Source organism: Balaenoptera ricei, chromosome 3 (assembly GCF_028023285.1).
Source record: "Balaenoptera ricei isolate mBalRic1 chromosome 3, mBalRic1.hap2, whole genome shotgun sequence".
Taxonomy (NCBI): Eukaryota; Metazoa; Chordata; class Mammalia; order Artiodactyla; family Balaenopteridae; genus Balaenoptera; species Balaenoptera ricei.
Genome location: NC_082641.1, coordinates 171,141,113 through 171,166,884, shown reverse-complemented (window position 1 = coordinate 171,166,884; position 25,772 = coordinate 171,141,113). Strand labels below are relative to the sequence as shown.

Here is a 25,772-nt window from a genome sequence, read left to right as displayed (position 1 = left end):
GGACCTCCTCCTGGGCCTCACGGAAGGCGGGATCCCCAGTAGGCAGGCACTACCCGGGGCGGGGGTCCCGACTGAGCGGTTCCCTCGGAGGACGGGATTCCTTGCGCGGCACAGAAATCATGATTTACAGAGGGCTGGGATCATGACAGCTCGATAGAGGACGGGGCTCCTCACCGAATGGACCCTATGGGGCACGGGAGTATGGGGTTCACAACTGATCTGGTCCCACGGGGGATGGAGGTCCGGATCCAAGGGCGCGGTCCTGAATGGTCCGTCCCTCCTGGGTGGGCTCCGTGAGGAACGGATCCCGCCCCCCTCCAAGGACAGATCCCCTGTCCAACTCACACTCCACGGGGACCCCGCACCCCGCCTGGCTGGGCTGAATGGGGTCGTGATGGCCCGAGGGACAGAGTGTGGGACATTGGACCGACCGGGCTCCATGGGACTGGACGGTCCCACCCCCCGCCCCAAGGCCAGCCAGCGGTCGCCCCTCCTCTCCCGAGGGGGCAGGGTTGGGGGCGGCGCCTGGCGGGCGGGGGCGGGTCCAGTGGGGGGGGGGCGCAGTTGCAGGAGACTGGACTCACCGGGCCGGGGGCTGGGGTGGGACCCGGCGGGCGCCATGGAGCTGCTCTCGGCGCTGAGCCTGGGCGAACTTGCGCTCAGCTTCTCGCGGGTGCCCCTCTTTCCTGTCTTCGACCTTAGCTACTTCATCGTCTCCATTCTCTACCTCAAGTATGAGCCAGGTGAGCCAGGGCCGGAGGCTGGAGAGGACTGGCATTGCGGGGAGGGGGACGGCGGTAGACCCAGGGGTCTGGAGGAGGGGAAAGGCCTGAATCGTGGGGGAACAGTCCCAGGGACCGGTTTGGGGAAGCAGGCAGGTGCTGGGATCATGGGGTTCTCCCATACGGGGCCGGGCAGAGGGAAGAGACAAGAGAGAGGGCAAGGAGAGAAGCTCCTGAGATTGTGGGGCTGGGGGAGGGGAAGCAGATGCAGGCTGGAGGAAAGGAAAGGAACGTGATTGCTCAGAGGAGGGGGAACAGGTGCTGGGGAGGATGCAGGGAGAGAAGGTCAGGGGTCCGAGGAGGGTACGGTCGCAGGAACTTGGGCGAGGGACGTAGGTCGTGGTGAGGGCGCAGGCGGGTCGGCTCTGCTGGCTCGGCCAGACGTCCTGGCTGCCCGCAGCCGTGACCTCCCTCCTTGCCCTTGGCGCGGGGAGCCAGAGCGGCAGCTGAGTGTCTATATAAGGGCCGGCAGTGCTGGGGGCTGTGATCAGGTTCAGAGAAGGTGACACCGGTGCCCCTTCCCCGCTGTGGCCCTGGGGCAACCTCCTCTCCCTTTCCCTGGGCCAAGGCTCTGCTGGATCTCGGAGCCCAGAGGGAATTCTTCCAGGTCTGGCCTGGATCCTTTCCACTTACTGAGCAGTACCGGCCCTAGGGCAGGATGATTTGGGTCAGCCTCCTCCCACCAGCTCCAGACCCTCATGGAGAATCGCTGGGGGGAAAACCCAGCTTCTTGTTTTTGGTTTGTTTTTTTTTTAACCATTTTTTTAAATGATGGTAAATGGCTTCTTTAGAATGCATTCTATTTTTATACAAGGTTCAGGGAGTGTTTCTTGTTCATCTCCTAGTACTTTAATAATTCTAGCACACCAGCAAACTAAATGGACAGTAGAATTTAGCTTTAGAAAAAAGACCAATCACCCGAAACTTTGTGATCTTTTCTCCCACTTAGATGTAAATTATCACTATATTCTCTGGAAATAGCTTTTTTAAAGATGATAAAAATAGGTGCTCGTGTATATTTTTTAAAAAAAGAAAGAAAAACAAACAAACAAACTGAAAAGCCCAAAGGAAAAAGGAGATAGTTACAGTTGACATGGTGGCCACCCTTCCAGACCTCACTTCTCTGCATTTATACCCCTGTAGTTACGGATGTAAATGCAGTCTTATGCAAATAAGATCATACTCTGCCTGGCAAGTGTTTTTGTTCCATTTTATTTTAGCTCGTCCACATGCCAGAGTCTATTTCTTTAAAGGCTCTTCTGAAAAGCAGTTACTTTGCAAAGCAAAATAAGCTTTGTATTATCTTAGCCTGAACATGGGGCTGTATTTCCTGTCTGCAGATGAATTCCTGGTGGCTCAGGCCAGTCCCCTGGGCAAGTACAGAACCTATTACACATTGGGAAATCGAAAATTGTGAAGGGCAGGAGCCCAGTAGGGATGTAGGACACAAGTCTCAGAAGGAAAGAGGTCTCTGGGCTGGCTGGGAGCATGCAGGGGGGTTGGGATATTTCTGCTGGAGTCACAGAGTAAATCACCTGAACTTGAAGTACTGCAGCCTGAAGGTTCCTGACAGCTGAAAGGGTTCAGTGGTTCTGAACCCCAGCAGCACATTAGAGGCTCCTGGGGGTTCTTAAACCCCCATCTCATCTCCACTCCAGACCAATAGAATCAGAATATCTGGGATAGGGCCCTGGCATGCTCATGTTTCAAGCTCCCCTCCCCCAAGGATGCTATATGCTGTCAAGGTTGAGAACCCCCTCCTCTGATCAACATTCAACTCCCTCCTTTCATAACTGGGGAAATAGGAAATAGAGGCTAAGCTAATTTACATACACAATGAGCCTGTGGTCCCATGGCTGGTAGATGACAGCCCTGGGATTCGAACCCCGATCCCAAGAATCACTGTGATTGCTCTGGGGTACTTGCCTACCCTTAGAAAAGGGAGGCATTGGACTTAACTGTTAGTTCCCCAGTTTGGTATTCCTGCTAAGCCTCTCTAAAAGTTTCTTCTCAGAATCCATGTGCTGATTGCAGGACCAGTTACAGAATATGTGTGACCCCTTGTACAGAAATTAAGAATTTTGTGAACCTGAGAGCCAAGCTGGCTTTAAGGAATAATCTTCAAATTGGGAGTCAGTTCTGCCTCTCACAGTGAGTAAACACCAGGCTGGTTGCTTTACTTACATGAGCTTCAGTTTGCTCATCTGTGAAATGGGCTCATTGGTAAAATAATCCTGGACTCCCTTTCCTGGCTATTGTGAAGATCTATTGAGAACTTTGTCAGTAGTCAGATCTAAGGCACTTGTGAGAGGTAGTAGAATTATTTGTAAGGCATGGGGCAATGTGTTTTCCAGGATGCAGGCATTTTCTGGGTCAGGCTTTTGTGAGAATCCTGAATGAGGATGAAGCACAAAGTGTGGTCCTCAGGTGAACAGCATCTGTGGCCCCTGGTTAAGAAATGCAGAATGCCAGGCTCCCCACCAAGACCTGCTAAAACAGACTCTGCATTTGACCAAGATCCCTGTAAGCATACTAACATTTGAGAAATGATGGGCTAAAAGAGGCTGGAGCTCCTTAATAGGGCAGGGAGGGCCAGGTCTGGCTCACCTCTAGGACCCTTAGCTCTATGCAAGAAGAAAGAAAGAAGTCGTGGATGCTGGCGGCATGATTGAAGGAATGAGTGAATGAATGATTAAATGACAGTCCTGGCTTCCTTAAGCCCTGACCCATGCAAAGAGCCTTCCAGAGCAGTGGTTCTCAAGTATGGCTACACATTAGAGTCACCTGGGGAGCTTTTAAGACTCTTGTTGTCCAGGTAGCACCCCTTCATCATTAGAATCAGAATCACAGGGGGTGGTACCAGCATCAGTATTTTTTAAAGTTCCCCAGATGAGAACTGGCTCTGCACCAGTGTTTCCCAACCTCAACCCTAATGACAGAGACAGATCATTCTCTGTGGCAGGGGCCGTCCTGTGAATTTCGGGGTGTTTTGCAGCATCCCTGGCCTCAACCCACTAGATGCCATGAGCACACCCCAGCTGTGACAATCAAAAATGTCCCCAGGGAATTCCCTGGCGGTCCAGTGGTTGGGACTCCACGCTCTCACTGCTGAGGGCCCGAGTTCAATCCCTGGTCAGGGAACTAAGGTCCCACAAGCCATGTGGTGGGGCCATAAAAAAAAAAGAAAAAAAAATGTCCCCAGACATTGCTGGTGTCCCTGCGGGGGGACATGCTTATCCCCACTTAAGACTCATTGATCTAGACTGAGTCTCAAACTCTAATGCTTCCAAGGGCCAGGCAGGTCATATATAGAAAACAATAAGACAGCCAGGTGAGGACCGTCCCCAGGTGAGATCCAGCCATGTGCATCTCTCCCTGATGGGGGCTAGAACGAGCAGAACTAATTTTTCAAGGGAAGCTAGAAATGTGATTTGCAGCTCCCTATGTTTATATGTTAGCGATTTGAACATGTTTTTTCTTTTTAAAAATTAATAGACAGTTTTTTAGAGCAGTTTAGATCCACAGCAAAGTTAAACTGAAAGTAGTTTCCATATACTTTGACTACCCACCCACACCAACCTCCCACACAGCCTCCGCCACCATCAACATTCTGCACCAGAGTGGAAACATTTGCTATAGTCCATGAACAAACATTATTGTCAACACCATTATTGTCATATTACCATTATTATCAGGTATTATCAACATCATTATAAACTAAACTCTGCAGTTGACATAAGGGTTCCTTTGTGTTGTATATTTTATGGATTTTAACAAGCGTATAATGACATGTATCCATCATTGTAGTATCATGCAGAATAGTTTCACTACCCTCAAGCTCTACCTATTCATGCCGCCCCCCCTTTTCCCTCCCCAAACCCCTGACAACCTCTGATCTTTTCACTGTCTCCATAGTTCTGCCTTTTCCAGAATGTCATAGAGTTGGAATCATACAGTATGTAGCCTTTTCAGACTGGCTTCTTTCACTTAGCAAGATACATTTAAAGCTCCCCTATGTCTTTTCGTGGCTTGGTAGCTCATTTCTTTTTAGTGCTGAATAATATTGCACGATATGGATGTTCCACAGTTTAATTATTCACCTATTGAAAGACATGTTGGTTGCAGTTTGAACATTTAAAAAATACTGTGGGAGCCAAAGAGAACTGTTCCTTGATCTCTGGTTTGAACTATAAGCTTTCTGAGGGTTGGGGACTGCTCACCCTTCAGCCTTTTGAGGAGGGGCTGCTATTCCATTTTACAGTGGGGGAAACTGAGGAAGAGAGCTGAGCACAGAGGCTTGGGAGAGGGTGACTTGTCTTAGAGAAACTCTGTGAACACACTTCCTATGTTTGGACCTCACACTAAGTAGCGCAGAATGACAGCAGTGCTAAAAGTGCCCTGGGGAACCTTCTAGCACTTCCTGTCCAGCCACAGACAGGACGCCGACCCCCAGAGAGGGAATGTTGTGGAGCCCATCACAGGTCAGAACTAAGGTCCTGATAGGGGCTTCTTCCTTCCTCCTTAGGCAGACCTGATTTTTATAAGTCCATCCACTAAAATTTCCACCCACAGGTACTTTCCATTTATGTTCAGTTCCAGAAATAACTCTCATCTAATTGCTAAGCACTAAGCAATTTCTTTTCATCTTCACAGATGCCCTCTGAGATGAATGATAGCGCTGGGTGACCAACTCGCCCACGTTCGCCCAAGACAAGCACCCAAAGTCCCAGAAACCCCTCAGCCCCAAGCAAACCAGGACAGTTGGTCACTCTAGACAGCATCCTCATTCTACACATGACTAAACTGAGGCCCAGATAGGGGAGTGAGCAACCAAACTCACCCAGTGAGAGGGGAGTGCTTTGGTGGCAAACCTGGAATTGAAACCCACGTTCTCCTGCTTCTTGGTGCTGCCCCAAGTACTCAGCGAGAGAAACCAAAAAGAAGCATGGCAAAGGGAAAGAGCCAGGGGGCAGTTTCTTGACCACTGCCTTGCTGTGGATCCTTGGGGCAGGACATCCCCACCAGCCTCAGTCTTCTCATCTGTAGCAATGGGGAGACTCATCCTGTCCTTCTAGGGTCGCTGGGAGGGTATTGATAATGAAAAGAAGCTAACAGACGTAGAAAACAAAATTGTGGTTGCCCAAGGAGAAGGGGGGGAAGGATAAAATAACAGTATGAAAGTAACAGATACACACTACTGTATAAAAAATAAACAACAAGGGTTTACTGTATAGCACAGGGAACTATATTCAATATCTTGTAATAACCTATAATGGAAAAGAATCTGAAAAAGTATACACACACACGTATAACTGAATCACTTTGCTGTACACTTGAAATTAACACAATATTGTAAATCAACTAAACTTCAATATTTTGTTTTATTTATTTATTTGGCCATACCACGCAGCTTGTGGGATCTTAGTTCCCCAACCAGGGATCGAACCCGGGCCCTTGACAGTGAAAGCACAGAGTCCTAACCACTGGACCACCAGGGAATTCCCTTCAATTTACAAAAAAATGCATAATGATGATAATACACAGAGCATTGACTCATCAATATAACTTGGTGGAGGGAGTGCTTTCATTCTCCCTTTGACAACAGAGGAAACAGGCTTGGGGGGGAGGGGGGCGGGGGCGGTTGTTTGCCCAAAGCCACGCCAGAGTGAGCAGCAGAGCCAAAACCCAGGTGTGTAACTTTTCTACCAGGCCTCACCCATAGTGAGGAGCCTACTTTGTTCCCGCAAAACCCAGCCTCCCATCCCCACCCCCACCCTCCCTGGCCTTATGGTCCCAGAGGGCACAAGAAAGACCCTGGAAAGAATTCAGTCCCTGGGGGTTATTTTTAGTTGCAGAGGTATCCATTTCTGCAAAACATGGGTGCCTCACCTGAGCCGGCCCCTGTAGGACCCACCAGCTGCTCGAAAGGATTAACTCTCAGCTGGCGGCGTTTTAAATAGATGCCCCAGAGGAGAGAAGAGGGCATTCGGCTTCATAATGGAGGAACTTGGTAGATGTTGAGACTCAGGATAATCTCGAGGGCGGGGACATGATGCGCTTTGGGCTTGTGACTCCAGGGTGAGATTGAGGAGGGAAAATTTGATTCCAACCTCTTCTAGGAGTTGGGCAAAGAAAGGATTAGGGTTCCCACCTGACAGAAGGAAAGAGATGGAGAAAGAAAAAAATGATTTGTCCAAGAACACGTGGTTAGTCAAAGGGGGTGGTAAAGAGAAAGGGAAGAGTGTTGCTGACTTACTCTGAAACAACTTTTATGAGACATGTTTCCTGATTATAAAATGTATATGCAAGAAAATGGATAAATAACTTGCAATCTGTTCCTATGATGGAATACTATACAGCAGTGAAAATGAATATTACCCTTGAAAATATTGTGCTCAGTGAAAGAAGCTAGATGTGAAAGGCCATGTCTTATGATCCCACCTATATGTAATGTATAAGTTCAAGAACATTTTTATCACTTCAGAAGGAAGCCCTCTCCCTATTAGCAGTCACTCCCCATTCCCCCCTCCCCCTGTCCCTGGCAACCACTAATCTGCTTTCTGTCTCTATGGATTTGCCTGTCCTGGACATTTCATAACAATGGGATCATACATTATGTGGCCTTTTGTCTTTGGCTTCTTTCACTTAGCATGTTTTTGAGGTTCATCATGTTGTAGCATGTATCAGAACTTCATTCCTCTTTAAGGCTGACTTGTATTCCATTGTGTGGATGGACCATATTTAGTTTATCCATTCATCTGTTGATGGACGTTTGGGTTATTTCCACCTTTTGGCAATTGTGACTAGTGCTGCTGTGAACATGAGCATGAGTCTTCCAGAACCTAGTGGTGGGTTCTTGTGCATAGGACAGCATGGTACCATGCTGCCCACCCTAGGCTATGAGACCTCCTGTTCCTGGACCCACATCCACAGCCATCAGAGAGGGGGCAGGTAGTGAGGGGCCCACGAGGGGACTTGGTACAGACTGTAGAGCCCAGTGTGATGAGGTGGGAGAGCACCCCAAGTCCTTATTGCTTATCAGCTTTAAGGGGACCCTTGTTTTTTTGCAGTTTTGGTGATTAAATATTTCAAACATACAGAATAACTGTCCCCACTGATACTTCCGTACTCTCTACACAGACTTATCAGATGTGAATGTAGATTTGCTTCAGATCTGTTTTTCTTTTTTCTTTTTTTTAAAGAAATAGTGGCAGGCAGAGCCAACCCCATCCGTTCCTCTCCCTCCCTCTCTAGATGTGACCAGTGCCCTAAAGGTGGCCTAGATTCTTCCCATGCCTGTATGTATACCTTTACCACTGTTTATGTATCTATGAACTGCATGGAGCATTTTGTGTTGTTTTACATATATACATAAAATATACATAAACATAACATTCTGCAATCTAACCTTTTCACTCAGCAATAACGTTATGGGATTTATCCATGTTGATACATCTAGAGCAGGGGTTCTCAGCCAGAAGGGAATTTGTCCTCAGGGGATACTTGGTAATATCTGGAGACATTTTTGGTTGTCACAACTAGGGTGGGGGGGGGCTACTAGCCTCCAATGAGTGGAGGCCAGGGATGCTGCTTGACGTCCTGCAGCGCACAGGATGGCCCCCACCGCAGCAGAGAATGATTCTGCCCCATACATCAGCAGTGCTGAGGGGGAGGAGCCCGGATCTGGACCTAATTCATTTTTAAATATCTCCGCTGCGGTATTCCATTTTGTGTGACTCTACTCCCTCACTAAGAAACAGTAGACTCCACTTTTCTCCTGTTGTAACAGTATGGCAGTGAAATCCCCCTCCATACGTCTCTGTGCCCACATGCACTAGTTTCTTTTTGAGCAAATAGTGAGGAGCAGAATTGCTGGGGCACAGGCGACTCACAGCTTCTGGCTTCCTCAGTATCGTCAAATTGCCTCCAAGCTGGTTATGCCTATCGACCCTCCCAACTGTGTGTGTACAAGGGAAACCTGGACTTTTTCCCTCTGGAGGAGGGGCAGGTAGTCCCCTCCCCACTTCTCTGTGAGGTTGACTGATTCGAGAAGAAGGCAGCTCCCTCTACGGAGTACAGTGGACTTCATGTTTCTTTCCCCAACACGGGCTTAGAACATTGGACATCGAACCCGGGAAAGAGGCTTGGATGCCATGTTGAGAGGTGTGGGGTCTGTGTGGCCCTGGCTTGGTCACTTGCTTTGCTGGATATCCAGCCCATGCCGACCGGACCAGTGTATCTGGCATTGACTGCCCCTTAGCTCTTAGGTTTCCTCTCTCCTCCCCCTTCCACCTTCTCCCATGCTCTCCCTTTGCCTGGATCATCTTCACGTCTCCACCCCCATCCTCTAGGAAATCCCTGCTCATTGTTCAGATCTCAGCTTAAGTGCCACTTCCTAAATGAGGTCTGACCTCCTCAGCTAGGACAGTTCCCCAATTAAACCCTTCAAAGCACCATGTGTCTCTCCCTTATGAGGTTTAACCTTCATTTGTGGGATTATTTAACCACGTTGCCTCTCTACCACACTATGGGCCCCACAAAGGTAATGCCTGAACCAGCTCTTGCTATGGCTGCATCCCCAGTGCCTAGCAAGAGCCCAGCACATGGTCAGAGGTCAAAAATACTCACTGAATGCCTGGGTGATCTTGGGTAAGCCATTGACCTTGGGGAGACTCTGTTGCCTCATCTGTCAGATGCTATGTTAATTTCCTAGGGCTGCCATAACAAATGGCCACAAACTAGAGGGCTTAGGACAATAGAAATTTATTCTCCGCAGTTCTGAAGGCCAGAGTTCAAAGTCAAGGTGTCTGGTTCCTTCTGGAGGCTCTAGGGGAGGATGTTTCCATGCCTCTTGCCTGGTTTCTGGTGTCTTCCAGCAATCCTTGGCATTCCTTGGCTTATACATACATCAGTCCAGTCTTTACTTCTGTCTTCATATGGCCTTCTGTATGAATTTCCTTTGGCTGCCATAATGAAGTACCACAAACTGGGTGGCTTAAAACAGGAATGTATTGTCTCACAGTTCTGGAAGCTAGAAATCCAAAAGCAAGGTGTCAGCAGGGCCATGTTCTCTCTGATGGTTCTAGGAAGGAATCTTTCTATGCCTCTTCCTAGCTTCTGGAGGTGGCTAGCATCCTTGGGGTTCCATGGCTTGTAGATGCATCACTACAGTCTCTACCTCCTTGTTTATATGGCCTTCTTCCCTGTGATCTGTCTCCTCTTATAAGGAACACCAGACATTGGATTAAGGCCCACCTAATGACCTCATCTTAACCTAATTACATTTGCAAAGACCCTATTTCCAAATAAGGTCACATTCACAGATACCAAGGGTAAGGACTTAAACATATCTTCTTGTGAGTTCAACTTACAACACCTTCTTCTTTGTGTCTGTGTCTCCTTTTTTTGTCTTTTATAAGAACACTCTCATTGGATTCAGGACATACCCAGATGCTCCAGGATGATCTCATCTTGAGATCCTTACCTTATTTGCATCTGCAAAGACCCTATTCCAAATGAGGTTCTGATGGACATGAATTTGGGGGGGGTCCCTCCTATAACTCACTATAGGCAGGGATATTGATCCCTACATTACCTGTGGTTGAAAGCCTGGGCTCTGACGCTGAAGGCTTGAGGATGGTGTGAAGGTATGTAGTTGCCTGGGACACAATAGTAACTCAATTAAAAAAAAAAAAGAAGTAACTCAATAAATAAAGGGAGCAGGGGAAGTTGTTGTTATAATGTAACCAAAAGTGCCCAACACAACCTCAGTGCCTAGGAGTGTTCAGTCCACATTTGCTAGAATGTAACCTCCATGTGGACAGTTCTTTCACTAACAATTATTTATTGAGTAACTGCCATGTATCAGGCACAGTGCCAAGCACACCGGGTCAGGGGAAGGGGGTGGTTCAGCAGCAGATAAGACTGATAAGGTCCCTGTACTCACCGAAGGATTACGATCAAGTCAACTTGTTGAGTGTATCAATAGTATATACAGGTATTTATGTCAATAGCTTCACACTTAGTACACAGCATAAAGAGGCCAAGTATTCAGATTTGACAATTTAGAGACAAAAGGCATCCAATCTCTAGAAACAAAGAGAAACTTTCCCCCCAAACTCCCAAAACCTGAACTAATTATTTCTTTTGATTAGCCTTTTGACTAATAGATTACATATTGTAAGCTTGTCATCTCACATCCACATTGAGTAGAGTTTTCATTGGATTAAGTAAATTGTTTATTAAAAAGAGGCATTGGGGAATACTACTTGGCCATAAAAAAGAATGAAATCATGCCATTTTCAGTAACATGGATGGACCTAGAGATTATCACACTAAGTGAAGTAAGTCAGAATGAGAAAGACAAATACCATATGATATCACTTATATGTAGAATCTAAAATATGACACAAATGAGCTTATCTACAAAACAGAAAAAAACAGACGTGGAGAACAGACTTGTGGTTGACGGGAGGGTGGGGGTAGGGGGAGGGAAGGAGTGGGAGTTTGGGATTAACAGATGCAAACTGTTATATATAGGATGGATAAACAGCAAGGTCCTACTGCATAGCATATATAGCACAGGGAAGTATATTCAATATCCTGTGATAAACCATAATGGGAAAGAATATGAAAAATAATAATGTTTATACATGTATAACTGAATCACTTTGCTGTATAGCAGAAATTAACACAATATGGTAAATCAACTATACTTTAATAAAATAAAATTTAAAATAAAACTTAAAAAATAAAAAATAGAGTCGTTGGTACTAGCTCTGGCTGTGAGAGCTAAGTAGCTGTGTCTTATGACTTAATCCTAAATTCATTCTCTGGAAAATGAAACTAGTGGGGGAGGGAAGGAATCAAGATGATGAAATAAGTCGTCACACCAGGAGACACCCAGGTGCCAACTCAGGGGTGTGGCTGTAGAAGATGAGGACAATAGTAGCATAAAGATAGAACCTAACTATCTCAAAAGATTCAAAAGAATTTGTCCATTTCTTCCTTTTGAATCTTTTGAGATAGTTAGGTTCTATCTTTATGCTACTATTGTCCTAAGATGCAGGCCTACTAGAGAATGGACTTGAGGATACAGGGAGGGGGAAGGGTAAGCTGGGACAAAGTGAGAGAGTGGCATGGACATATATACACTACCAAATGTAAAATAGTTAGCTAGTGGGAAGCAGCCACATAGCACAGGGAGATCAGCTCGGTGCTTTGTGACCACCTAGAGGAGTGGGATAGGGAAGGTGGGAGGGAGGGAGATGCAAGAGGGAAGAGATATGGGGACATATGTATATGTATAACTGATTCACTTTGTTACAAAGCAGAAACTGACACACCATTGTAAAGCAATTATACTCTAATAAAGATGTTTAAAAAAAAAAAGATTCAAAAGACTTAAGTGTGTAGTATAAAGTGTATGATTTGACTAATAGAAATTAACCCTGTACCTCTAGTGTTTTTTGTAAACGTGGTTTTAAAGAACTAGACCTCCTGCCTTCATTTTAATTTGGGATCTTAAAATACAGTTTATCTTGCAAGAGTTTAAGACTCATAAGAAATTGCAAAAATGGGTTCTTTTTTTTTTTTTTCCGTGGCCATGCCACAGCTTGCAGGATCTTAATTCCCCAACCAGGGATTGAACCCCCGGCAGTGAAAGTGCTGAGTCCTAACTACTGGACCACCAGGGGGATTCCCAGAAGTTGCAAAAATGGAGCAAAGAGTTTCCAAGTCCCCTTCACCCAGCTTCCCCCAATGACAACATCTTACCTAATGGTAGCTCATTATTAAAACATGGAAATTGGCATCAGAATAATACCATTAACAACAACTACAGACTTTATTCAGTTGTTTTTACATGGACTTTAAAAAATATAGTCCTTTGAAATTTTATCACATGTGTAGATTGGAGTAACCACCACCACGATTAGGATACAGAATGGTTCTGACACTCCAAAGAAACTCCCCTGTGATGCCCCTCTGTAGTTAGATCTTCCTTTGAACCCTAACCCCTGGTAACCACTGATCTGCTCTCTGCCACTCATCCCTATGGTTTGGTCACTTGGAGAATGTTATATAAATGGAATCATATACAGTATGTAACCTTCTGAGATTGGCAGTTTTCGCTGAGCATCACACTGTTGAGATCTGTCTGGGTTGTTTTGTGTATCTCTGGTTTATTCCTTTTTCGTTACTGAGTAGTATTCCATGGTACAGATGTACCATGGTTTGTTTATCCATTCACCCATTGAAGCCGTTTGGGTTGTTTACAAATAAAGCTGCTATGAATATTTGCATGCACGACTGTGTGAATACCAGATTCTCCTTTTCAAACAAAATCTTATGCCGAACTCTGAGATGAAGCAGTAAACGAAGTTGTGCTCTGGTTGAAACAGGGGGGAAGACCCAGGACATACCTGCTTGGTTTCTCCTTTGCCCCTGCAAACCCTCACGGTTCCCAGGAACACAGTTTGAAAACCATTGCTCTTGGGAGCCCATCCTCTCGGACCATGGAGGTCTTTCTTGGGTTATCAAGGCTGCAGGATGTCAGGACATGGGCCAGTTCATTCCCCTATCTCTGTGGTGCTCAACTTTGTTGCACAAAGGAATCACCTAGGAGAATTAAAAATCCACAAGCCCAGCCACATCCCACACTGACAAACCGAGACCCTCTGGGATGGGGCGCAGGCATCTGGTGTTTGTAAAGTCCCCAGGTAACTGATGTACAGCCAAGTTGGAAACCAATGCACTGAGCCATCTTCCTTAGGTGTGGGTTCCCTATTTCTATTCGCTAAGTTAGTCCAGTCTTTTGCATTTTCTTGCCTTGGGTTTACAAGAAGACTCACTTTAGTATCATTTATGAATGTTTATCTTCAGTTGCAGAAACTGTGAACTGTTACATTTTTTTTCTTTGTTATCCTTTATTTTTTAACAGCTTTATGGAGAGTTAATTCATATACCACCCAATTCACCCATTTAAATCATCCCATTCACTGGTTTTTAGTATATTCACAGAATTGTGCAACTATCTCCTCCAAGCTGGATCTTCTAGCTTTTACCCTCCCATCTCCCGCATCCCCTCCAGCCCTAAGCAACAACTAATCTACTTTCTGTTATTCTATGTGAAAAATTGAATAAAGTACCAAGACCCAAAATGGGGTGGAGTCCATGGGGTGGTGGGAGCCCAGAGTCGGGAGTGACTGGTTCAGTAGAGCAAGGAAGCCTTCCTGGAGGAAGTGGCATTTTTGCTTGGCCATTTTTGCTTGTGTCTTTGTTCCTTCCATGCTGCTAGCATGGGATGCCCTCTCTCCCTCCTCACCCTGTTAGTATAATTCTGCCTTCAAGGACTCCATTATCCAGCTTTGCTCATTGCTCTTTCTACATGGTTCCTCACATGTGGACATGCCCTGCACTGTCCCCTTCGGTACCAATACCTCGTGACTTCCCTCTGCACTGATGGCTCTCCCCCAGAAAGATAGGGCTCCGGAGCTCTTCAGCTCCACCTTTCAAATTTCTTCTGTGCCTTCCTATCTGGGGCCAATCGAAGCTCTTTACCCAGCAAATGAACATTCTCCATAAGAGCACAACTTAACAACAGAATGACAACCCAATTTTTAAAAAAATACACAAAAGACTTGAATAGACATTTCTCTAAAGAAGATATAGGAATGACCAATAAGCACATGAAATGGTACTGAATATCACTAATCACTAGGGAAATGCAAATCAAAACCACAATGAGATATCACCTCATACCCATCAGCATAGCTATTCCTAAAAAACAGAAAACAACAGGTATTGCTGAGGAGGTGGAAAGGTTGGAACACTTGTGCATTACTGATGGGAATGTAAAATGGGGCAGTTGCTGTGGAAAACAGTATGGAAGTTTCTCAAAAAATTAAAAATGGAATTAACATTTGATCCAGCAATTCCACATCTGGAATATACCCAAAAGAATTGAAAGCAGGAACTCGTACAGATATTTGTACGTTTGTGTTCTTAGCAGCACTATTCTCAATAACCAAAAGGTGTAAGCAACCCAAATGTCCATTGATGGATGAATGGATATGTAGAATGTGGTAGATCCATCCAATGGAATATTATTCAGCCTTAAAAAGGAGAAAGTTCTGACACATCTTATGATGTGGATGAACTTTGAGGACATTATGCTAAGTGAAAGAATCCAGTCACAAAACAACGAGTACTGTATGATTCCACTTACATGAGGTCTATAAAGTAGTCAAGTTCATAGAGACAAAAAGTAGGGTGGTAGGCGTCAGGGACTGGAGTGAGGGAGGAATGGAGAGTTAGTGTTTTTTTTGGCTGCGTTGGGTCTTCGTTGCTGCACGTGGGCTACCTCTAGTTGCAGCGAGCGGGGACTACTCTTCATTTCAGTGCGCGGGCTTCTCATTGCGGTGGCTTCTCTTGTTGCGGAGCATGGGCTCTAGGTGCACGGGCTTCAGTAGTTGTGGCGCACGGGCTCTAGAGCGCAGGCTCAGTAGTTGTGGTGCACGAGCTTAGTTGCTCCATGGGATGTGGGATCTTCCCAGACCGGGGCTTGAACCTGTGTCCCCTGCATTGGCAGGCGGGTTCTTAACCACTGTGCCACCAGGGAAGTCTGAGTTAGTGTTTAATGGGGACAGAGTTTCAGTTTTGCAAGGTGAAAAGCTCTGGAGATGGATGATGGGGATGGTTTCACAACAACATGAATGTGCTTAATGCCACTGAACTGTGCACTTAAAATGGTTAGAGTGGTACATTTTATGTATATTTTACCACGCACACAAAAATTTTTTTAAATAAGGAGAGACCAAAAGTACAGGTGTAAGCTTATAAGGATCTTGGCATCAGCCCAAGGCAGGAGTAGCTGCGTCAAAGCTCTCCCAACTGCATGTTGTCCTCTCTCTTCAAGCTTCAGTCTCCTCATGGGGATAATAAGAGTGATCACTTGGCTGCAGTTATCAATGAAGATTTAACGTCCTTCCTATAAATGCTAAACCCAGTGTCTGAGACCTGGGAATGCTTGCTAAATGTGAGCTGGTGTTATTGTTATTGCCACCTCTCTGAGCTCGGAGGAAAGAGCCCCAGCCTGGTTCTGCCTTCTCTCTGTGTGACCTCAGACATGTGTGCAACCCTCTCTGAGCCTTGGTTCTTCCTCTGAAATGGGCAAACTGCAAGGCATTGGGTGGGCACTCTGTGAAGGCAGCTGAACTAGGATGGGCTGCACAGAGGGCATAAAGGGTGAAGCATGTCCCAGATGCCCTGGTGATGGTGGGGGGTGCCCCATGCCCCTCAGGAGCAGTCGAGCTGTCCCGGCGCCACCCCATGGCATCCTGGCTGTGTGCCATGCTGCATTGCTTCGGGAGTTACATCCTGGCTGATCTGCTCCTCGGGGAGCCCCTGGTCGACTACTTCAGCAACAACTCCAGCATCCTGCTGGCCTCCGCAGTCTGGTAAGCACCACTCGTCTGGCGGGATGTGGGAGAGCAGAGCAGGCGGGCAGGGTGACCCTGCCACCTGGGAGTGGGGAGGCGGGAGGTTGGAGGAACTGGGACCCACCAGCACAACCTCCACAGTGGTCCTGACCCACCACTTTCCGCTGCCCAGCTGTCCTGAGCCTGGCAAGTGAGAGTGAGGGTCTGGACACAACCTCATCTCCGAGGGGCCCCAGGCTCTGTCTCCCCCTGAGGCTTGGCATTCTCTCCCCAAAGGTACTTGATTTTCTTCTGCCCCTTGGACCTCTTTTACAAGTGTGTCTGCTTCCTGCCGGTGAAACTCATCTTCGTGGCCATGAAGGAGGTGGTGAGAGTCCGCAAGATCGCCGTGGGCATCCATCACGCGCATCACCACTACCACCACGGGTGGTTCGTCATGATCGCCACTGGCTGGGTCAAAGGTAAACAGGACCATGATGAGAACAATGGAAAAGCACCCCAGTTGAGAATCCCTGCTCAGTGGGACGTATCGGGCACCCCAGCTGGCACAGCCATTGCTCTGGGCTAAGGGATGTCAGGACGGCTGCAGGAGTCCAGCCTCCTCATCAGCAGACACCTTTAGGGTAAATGAGAAGATTCTTCCAGAAATTTAACTATCAAAGGTAAATAGGACAATGAAGCAATGATAGCTGATGTCTCTAGAGCAGGATTTCTCAACTGTGGCCCTACTGACGTCTGGGGCTGGACCATTCTCTGTGGTGGGGACCGTCCTGTGCATCGTAGGATGTTGAGCAGTGTCCCTGGTCTCCACCCACTGGATGCCTGTAGTACCTACCAGTGTGACAACCTAAAATGTCTCCAGACATTGCCAAATGCCTCCTAGAGAGGAAATCATACCCCTGTAACTACAGAGGTTCTTAAGCTTTGTGGACTACAGCCCATTTATCAGCCCAGTAAAGCCTACAGACCCTTTTATGTTTTTTAAATGCATGAAGTAAAATATATAGGAGAATAAAGGAAGCCTATTATTTTAAAGTAGTTATAAAATTTTTTTAAAAATATGCTGTAGTAGCTTTATCCATCTTTACTCGTGATTAAATAGCAGACCTTACAGTGGCTCCTAATAACTCTCAGACTTTTGAAGTGGTGTTGAGCACAAATGATATTTTGAAACCACCATCTGCAACAATGGGAATGTGAAAAGAAAAACATCCATGAATTCTGTTGGTGACAGAATCACAGACTTGCAAATCCTGCTGAGGTAACTGCCTCCCTTCATGATGGAAGGAAAGGCTGGATTTCAGCAAGGGGTGTGAAAATGAAGATGTAATTCTGTTTCCTGTCTGGGTTCATAGACTCCAGGTTAAGATCCCTGACCCAGGGCAAGTTTTGAGTGGAGGCCTTTGTGCATCTTTTCTCATTTGATCCTTAGGACTCTCCTTTAGGAGAAGACTAACATCATCTCTTTTTACAGAGGAGGGAAATGAAATGACATGCCCAAGGTCACATGGCTATGGGGGCACAGCTGGGTTTGACTCCAAGTCCTCTGAATTCAACATCCACGTTCCTAACAACTTTGGAGCCCTCCTTATTATCCTCCTCCATTTATGCTAAGAGGTAGCCCAAGATAGACTTTGAGACAAAAAAATATTACTAAAAATATAGAGGGACAGTTTATAATGTTGGGTCAATCCACTAAGAAGATATAACCATTATAAACATATATGCACCTAAAAACAGAGCACCAAAATACATAAAGCAAAAATCGAGGGAAGTTAAAGGAGAAATAGATAATTCAACAGTAATAGTTGCAGTGGTGGACCAAGGAGTAAAAGGAAGGCAGGGAAAGAAGGCTTGAGCAGGTGCTAAACACCACTGGGCACCGAATCCCTGCTTCCTGCTCACCAAAGGGGGTACCCCCAAAATGCCTGGGTCTACAATCATCATCCATTGAGTCACAGTATCCTCAGCACCACTGACATTTAGGGCCGGATCATGCTCTGTGGTGGGGGCTGTCCTGTGCATTATAGGGTGTTGAGGAGCATCCCTGGCTTCAACCCTTTAGTTGCCAGTAGCAGCCCCCTCCCCAGTTGTGACAACCAAAAATGTCTACAGATATTGCCAAATGCTTCCTTGGGGGCAAAATCATCCAAGATGCAAACCCCTGGTCCAGTGGTGCATATCAGGCATCCCAGTTAGCACAACCACTCCTGGAGTGGGTGTCCAAGCCTCTTTAGCCAATACATTTGGGGTAAATGGGAAGATTCTTCTAGAAATTTAACCAGAAATCTTGACGTGGGTCTCATTCTCTCTCCAGGAAGCCTGTACTACAGAGTAAATTCCCCAGGGGTATGACATGCCTTCCAGAGGGCAAGTGGCTTGAGAAAGGTTGAAAGCTCAGAACCCAGAGGAGAAGAGAGGCTGGGGGTGGGGAGCCCTCTGGAAGCCTCATGCACAGCTCAGGGTCCTGGATTGGGAGCATCAGGGCAGACAACCCAGATTTGTCCAAGACATACCTTGCAGGTGGGATGTGACCTCGATTACTTCATGCTGGTTTTGCTCCAAATGTGCTGTGTGACCCTCAGCAAGACTGTCCCCTCTCTGGGCCTCAGTTCCCCCACCTGCAACTGATGATCATACACTCCAGGCTCAGTATCCCTCTGGAGGAGACTCCAGAAGCAAAGAAGTTGCTTCCTTGGGAATTCAACCAAGAAGAACAGGGAGCTGGAGGTGGCGGGCTTGCTTAGAAGTACCCTGTCCCATAGGCTCTGGTGTCGCCCTCATGTCCAACTTTGAGCAGCTGCTCCGAGGGGTCTGGAAGCCAGAGACCAACGAGATTCTGCACATGTCCTTGTGAGTATCCCATCCTCCCTATTCCCTGGGCCTGACCCTGGGTTGGATACTCCTGGTAACTTGGAAGTCTCAGCCCCTGATTCTCCTTCCAGAATCTTCCAGAGACCATGGCTGGGGGACCCCAGAGGTAGAGCCCTAACACTACCTAGGGGGCAGGGGCAGGCAGCGTTGCAGGGTGATGAGACACTTGATTTGGGTTTTGAAGAGTGAATAGGAGTTTTCTGGCAAAGAGGGAGCTTCTGGACAGAGGCCAGCACCTCTGCCAACTATCAAGTCAGAAAAGAGCAACGATTCTGCCTGGTTCTGCAGGGTCAGGGTACAGATTGTGGGTGGGAAGTGAGGGATTCAGGATGTAGAACACAGAGTGTGGGCGAGGAGTGTGGCTGGGGCTAAGTGGGGAACACTGGGCAGGGCCAGATGGCAACATACAGGACTCAACCCAGGACCCCACAGGGCATTTAGCCTAATACATTTTTAAAAGACCTAAAGGTTCAAGCTAGTTAAATTTTCTCCCAGTCTACAATAAAGCTGTTGCCATTAAAATAGGACAACATTAAAAGGCTCACCCATATGCCAATGAAAACTATCTCCCATTTCATATGTCGGAAAACATAACTGTATCTCATTTTATCCCCATGAAAGTTCTGTTCCCACACTCAGTTCATGGACAGGGAAATGGGGGCTCAGACCACTGTGTCCCTTGCTACTAAGAGGGCAAGTGGCTTCCCCTCTCAGATTCTATTTCTGCCTCATCAGCTGAGTGTGAAAGCTCCATCACACACATAACCCCTCTGACCCTGGTTCCTGGTGCGTGCTTTGGAAATATCAGGTCGAATTATCATCATTAAGTATGCGCAGTGAGCGACAGACATCAGAAACAGAAGTCACTGGTCTGTCTTCTGCAGCATGTCAAAATATCGGAAGCCTATTCTTCAAGGAAGAAAAGGAAAATTAAGAAGAACTGTGTGTTGTAATCCCACCTTCTGGGGGAGTGCACTGTTTAGGAGTCCCCCCCAAGACCACCCTCAGGTTTGACAATTTGCTAGAAGGACCCATAGAAGTTGGCCAAGCCATTATACTTAGGATTATAGTTTATTACAGATTAAAAATGGCAAAGGTAAAGACATGTGGGGCAGCATTCAGGGAGAGACTAGGCGCAAGCTTCACACTGTCCTCTCTCAATGGAACTGTGTGGACAGCATCTGTTTCTCCCAGCATCCATGTGTGACTGTATGCGCTGAAGATTGCCAACCAGTAGTGCCCCCCTGAGCCCTGGTGTTCAGGGGCTTTACTGGGCCTTGGTCACACAGACATAGCTGACTGCCCGCGTGGCTGACCTCAGTCTCCAGTCCCTCCAGAGGTTCAGCTGATACCATGTGGCCCAAGACCCCACCCTAAATCACACCCTTACCATCTGGTATGACCCCAAATCCCCAGGTAAACAAAGACACTCCTATCAGACAGGACATTCCCGGGGCTTAATGGATACCTTCCAGGAGCAGGGCAAAGGAGAGACCTCTTTTGGGGCCAAGATAGCTCTTTACTGTACAGGGGGATACCACTTCATCCACGTCACATGGGCACCTTCCCACCATGCACTCTGGAGAAGCTGGGATGGGTGCCGGGACCAGCAGGGGTGGGCAGAGAAGGGGGCCTGGGACAGGAGTACAGAGGCCTGAGCCATGCAGAACCTTCCAGTAACCACAGCTACCCCTCCAGCCCCACCAAGGCCAGCCTGTACGGAGCCATCCTCTTCACCCTCCAGCAGACCCGCTGGCTCCCAGTGTCCAAAGCCAGCCTCATCTTCATCTTCACCATGTTCATGGTATCCTGTAAGGTAAGTCTTCCTGTCCTGACGCCGACCCAAACCTCCCAGGCTGAGGATAGGGAGCTTAGACTCATAGCCTTGAGTGTCTGGGGAAAGGACAGCCCTAAGGTCAAGGGGTGGGGAGCTTGTCAGTAGGTTCACGCATGGGAGAAGGGTATGAGAAGATTAGTGTCCAGCAGGTGGGGATGGCGGTGAACAGAACAAGGTCTTCCAGGCAGAGGGCCCAGCATGGGCAAAGGCCAAGATGGGGGCAGGAGAGTACCGAGTCTGTTTGGAGTATCAGGACCTTGTGTCTCGGGCATGGAGAGCGGCTGGACCAGGAATGGTGCTGGTCTGACCCTCGGGCCTTGAGTTAGGGTCACCCCCTACCCAGGAAAGGTCTTCTGGGGCCATGCACTCTTCCCTCCCCGTGGAGCTGAGGAGCTTCGCTGCTGGCTCCCTGGGAAGGGACCACAGGCCATCACATAGGGAAAGGGAGTGAGCGACCCCAAGCCAAACAGAGCTCCTCTCTGAGCCCAGGTGTGTGTGGGGGAATACTCCTGGGGAAAAGGTGACCAACTGTCCTGGTGTGCCTGGGTTTTTAGCACCAAAATCTCACATCCCAGAAAACCCAGGACACTTGGTCACCTTCTTAGGGGTGCATGCAGCCAGAAGGCTGGGTCTGGGCTCCCTCTGCCCTTGACCTGGCTGACCTTCTCTCTCTTTCCCCCCCAACCCCCCACTTTGCTTCTGCCTCATTCTCCCTCTGGCTCTCTCGCCTCTCCTGTCCCTCTGCCACACCACCTCAGGTGTTCCTGATGGCCACTCACTCCCACAGTTCCCCTTTTGATGTTCTGGAAGGCTACGTCTGCCCTGTGCTGTTTGGGTCGGACTGGGGGAACGACCATCACCATGACAACCACGGCGGATCCCAGGGCGGCAGTGGGCCCGGCTCCTCGCACTCAGCCCTGCCCACCAAGTCCAAGGAGGAGCTGAGTGAGGGCTCCAGGAAGAAAAAAACCAAGAAGGCAGATTAGAGGGCAGCCCTGGGGGCATTCAGGGCACCAAGGAGAGGACCCAGACCCAGGACCTGGGCTCAGTTCTCCCCTCTCCAGGCCTCTACTTCCCCATCTACAAATTGGAGCCATTAGCCCACCCTCCAGGGCTGATGCGGGGTTTAAATGAGATATGGGGGTGAAGGGCATTTGTAGGAATGGGGGGGTCCCTTTCTCTTTCTGCCAGGTCCCCATGGAGTTACAGCTTTGGCGGGGGGGAGTTCACAGAATCCCAGCAGCAGCTCCAGCCGGAAACCCTGGCAGTTATGTTCTTGGTTCTATTCTTTCCTCTCTAAAATTACACCTTGACTCCAAAAGAATTTCAAGCCATGTTGAGACTCATTCGTTTGACGAACGTTATACTGAGTGTCTGCTGTAAGGTAGCTGCTGTGGTTTCCACGTCTCTTCTTGCCAACTTCTCCTGGGCATCCCTGGGCAAGTTGCCTCCTGCTCTGAGCCTTGCGTGCCCCATCTATATAGTGGCTCCTCACCCCATTCTGTATGCAAGGGCTGATGTGAGGCTGGACGTGAACCAGCTTTCTAAGCTCAGAAGCACAATGCAGTTAGGAGGGGAGGCCTTGGTGGATGTTCATCGTGCATAAAAATGGCTTTGCGTTTTAGATCTTTTGTGTTTGTGGACCGGAGAACCCCACAAGTTACCTGGCACAAAGGAGGCCTTCAGTAGACATGTCTAAGCCAGACTTGAGAGCATGGAGGGTGGGGAAGACTTGCTCTGATCCTTGGCTTCAGGTTGTTCCTAAACCAAAGAAATGCAGCTTGGCTGGGCAGGTGTTCCAAGATCTGGCTCTGCCCAGGGGCTCCAAGAACTCACTGTTGCACCTGGGAAGCTCCATGAGACCTCCCTCATGCTGGCATCCTTCATTGCCGCTCACTCAGTCATTCAACAAACACATGCCTACTATGTGCCAAACCTTGTGCTGCTGCTAGACAGGCTGGGAACTTGATTCAGGGTGTGCGAGGGGGATGGGAGCTGAGCGCCCCTCCTGGCCATCTTCATCTCAGCCTAGGTCACCAGGACATCTGAGAGGGGTAGGTGGGTTGGGCATGGCCAGTCTCAGATGGGGTTGGGGCCCAGACCAGGCCAGCTTGGGGCTGCCCTTTGCACACGGGTGCTCAGAGCATGCTCAGGGCATCAGCCTGCAGCTGTGTCAGAGCGGTGTGGGATTGTTGGGGTTCCAGGTGTTGCCCAGCTATTGGGAAAGTGCCTTGATCTGGTGACGCCTGGGAGCTAGGTGGGTCCTGAGGCTGTAGGGCCCCCAAATTCCTCCTCTTGCATGTCCATCAAGGCTCAGCGTGAAGGGTCAGCAAATAAATCTGTTGTGAAAGAACCCTGATGGCTTGTCTGATTCATTCTTGTTCTTTTGGCCTCACGACACAATGGGAGTCCTGTGAACTTAGAGACGCGTGGAGTTTCCAGGAGAATGAGGCTCATGGCAGCCCTTGCTCACCAGTGGGAGATAGAGGCAGTGGGTGAAGTCTGTGGGGCTTGGAGTTAAGCAGAAATGGGTTTGATCCTCACTCTGACGTTGACAGGTCATGGGGCTTCCCCTTCTCTAAGCCTGTTTGCTTCTTGGGAAAAAGAGGATGATGATTATCACTGCCCTTCAAAGACAGGTGGGAGGATTAATGGGAGTGGTTGGGATTTGCAGCTAAGTGTCTGTGCAAAACCCTGTTAAGAGAATGAAAGTCAAGCCACAGACTGCGAGAAAAATCTTTGAAAATCATACATCTGATAAAGGGATTGTATCCTGCATATGTAAAGAATTCTCAAGACTCAATAATAAGAAAACAGCTCAACTTAAAAAGGAGCAAAGGATTTGAGTGGACACTTTGTCATAGAGAATATACAGATGGCATAGAAATAAGCACATGAAAGATGCTCAACATCCTTGGCCATTGGGGAAATGAGTGGGAAGACACCACTTCACACACACTAGGAGAGCTAAGATTAAAGAGACTGACCATACTAAGTGCTGGCGAGGATGTGGAGCAACTGGAAATCTCATACATGGCAGGTGGGAATGTAAAACAGTGCAGCCACTTTGGAAGACAGTTTGGCAGTTTCTTAAAAAGTTAAACAAAAGTTAAGACAGTTTGGCACTTTCTTAAAAAGTTTTGTATGACCCAGACATTCCACTCAGGTATTTGCCCAAGAGAAATGAAAATATGTGTCCACACAAAGACATGGACACGGATGTTCATAGCAGCTTTGTTTGTAATAGCCCCAAACTAGAAACAGCAAACAAATGTCCATCAAAAGGTGAATGGGGACTTCCCTGGTAGTCCAGTGGTTAAGACTCCACGCTTCCAATGCAGGGGGCTGGGATTTGATCCCTGGTCGGGGAACTAATATCCTTCATGCTGTGCGGTGCGGCCAAAAAAAAATTGAATGAATAGTACTCAGCAATAAGAAGGAACAAACTATAATATGAATGAGCCTCAAATGCATCATGATGGGTGAAAAGAGCCATACAAAAAAGTATGCATATGGGATGATTCCATTCATATAAAATTCTAGAAAAGGCAAATTCACCCGTAATAACATCTGATCAGTGGGTGTTCGGGGAGAGAGAGAGACAGGTGTTGGGGTAGAAGGGATGGCAAAGAAGCAGAAGAAAACTTTGGGTGATGGATGTCTTCACCCTCCTGATTGTGGTGATGGTTTCATGGGTCTATATACATGTCACAACTTATCCAATTGTATACTTTAAATCTGTGCAGTTTATTGTATGTCAATAGTATTTCAATAAAGCTGTAAAAAAAACTTAAGAAAAAAAACTCGATAAAAATTGGGCAAGAGATTTGAACAGACAGTTCACCAAAGAGAATAGATGTATGACAAGTAATCACATGAAATACACATTAAATCCACGATAAAATGCCACTGCAGTATCTGTTATAGGCCGAATTGTGACACCCCCCGACCCCCATTCTAGGAGTTGGAGTCTTTAAAGAAGTGATTAAATTCAAATGAACTCTTTAAGGTGGACCCTAATCCAGTATGATTAGTGTCCTTATAAAAGAGAAGATTAGAACACAGACATACACAGAGAAAAGACCATGTGAGGACACAGGGAGAAGATGGCCATCTACAGGCAATGGAGAGAGGTCTCAGAAGAAACCAGATGTGCTGCTGACACCTTGATCTCGCACTTCCAGTCACCAGAACTGTCAGAAAATAAATTTCTGTTGTTGAAGCCACCCAGTCTGTAGTGTTTTGTTACGGCAGCCCTAGCAAACGAATATAATACCATTTAGAGTGAGTAAAATAAAAATAACTAAAAATGCCAGGTGCTGGTAAGGATTTGGAGCAACTGGAATGCTCATGCACTGCTAGTGGAAAAGAGTTGGGTCGTTTCATATAAAATTTAACATCACTGACCATATAATGCAGCAATCCCATTTCTAAGTGAAGCACAAACACATGTTTGCACAAGAAATGTTTATAGTGGCTGGTTTTGGTAATCACCAAAAACCAGAAACATCCCAAATGCCCATCAGCTGGTGAGTGGATGAACATCATACAATGATCCCATCACACAATGGAATACTACTCAGAGAAGAAAAGGAATGAATTTTTGACACACACAGCAGTGTGAATGAATTTCAAAAGAAGCCAGACTCTGGTTACATCCTGTGTGCTCCCTTTATAGGATGTTATAGGAAAGGCAAAAATTATGGAGACAGAACACAGATCAGTGGGTACTAGGAGTGGGAGGAGAGATTGTCTTCAAAGGGGCCAGGGGAATTTCAAGAGGAGAGGGCAGCAGAACTGTTCTGTATCTTGATCGTGGTCAAAACTTACAGAACTGTA

General features: G+C 47.4%; 1 protein-coding gene across 1 annotated transcript; it reads left to right on the top strand.

Moving 5' to 3' along the window:
* The first annotated feature begins 551 nt into the window (after positions 1 to 551).
* Positions 552 to 23,286, top strand: TMEM38A (transmembrane protein 38A). The gene is made up of 6 exons (XM_059918168.1): positions 552 to 743; positions 16,084 to 16,240; positions 16,499 to 16,683; positions 18,988 to 19,075; positions 20,795 to 20,912; positions 21,692 to 23,286. Exons 1-6 carry the CDS (start codon positions 620 to 622, stop codon positions 21,917 to 21,919), a joined length of 900 nt encoding a protein of 299 aa, XP_059774151.1. The 5' UTR covers positions 552 to 619; the 3' UTR covers positions 21,920 to 23,286.
* Positions 23,287 to 25,772: the final 2,486 nt, after the last annotated feature.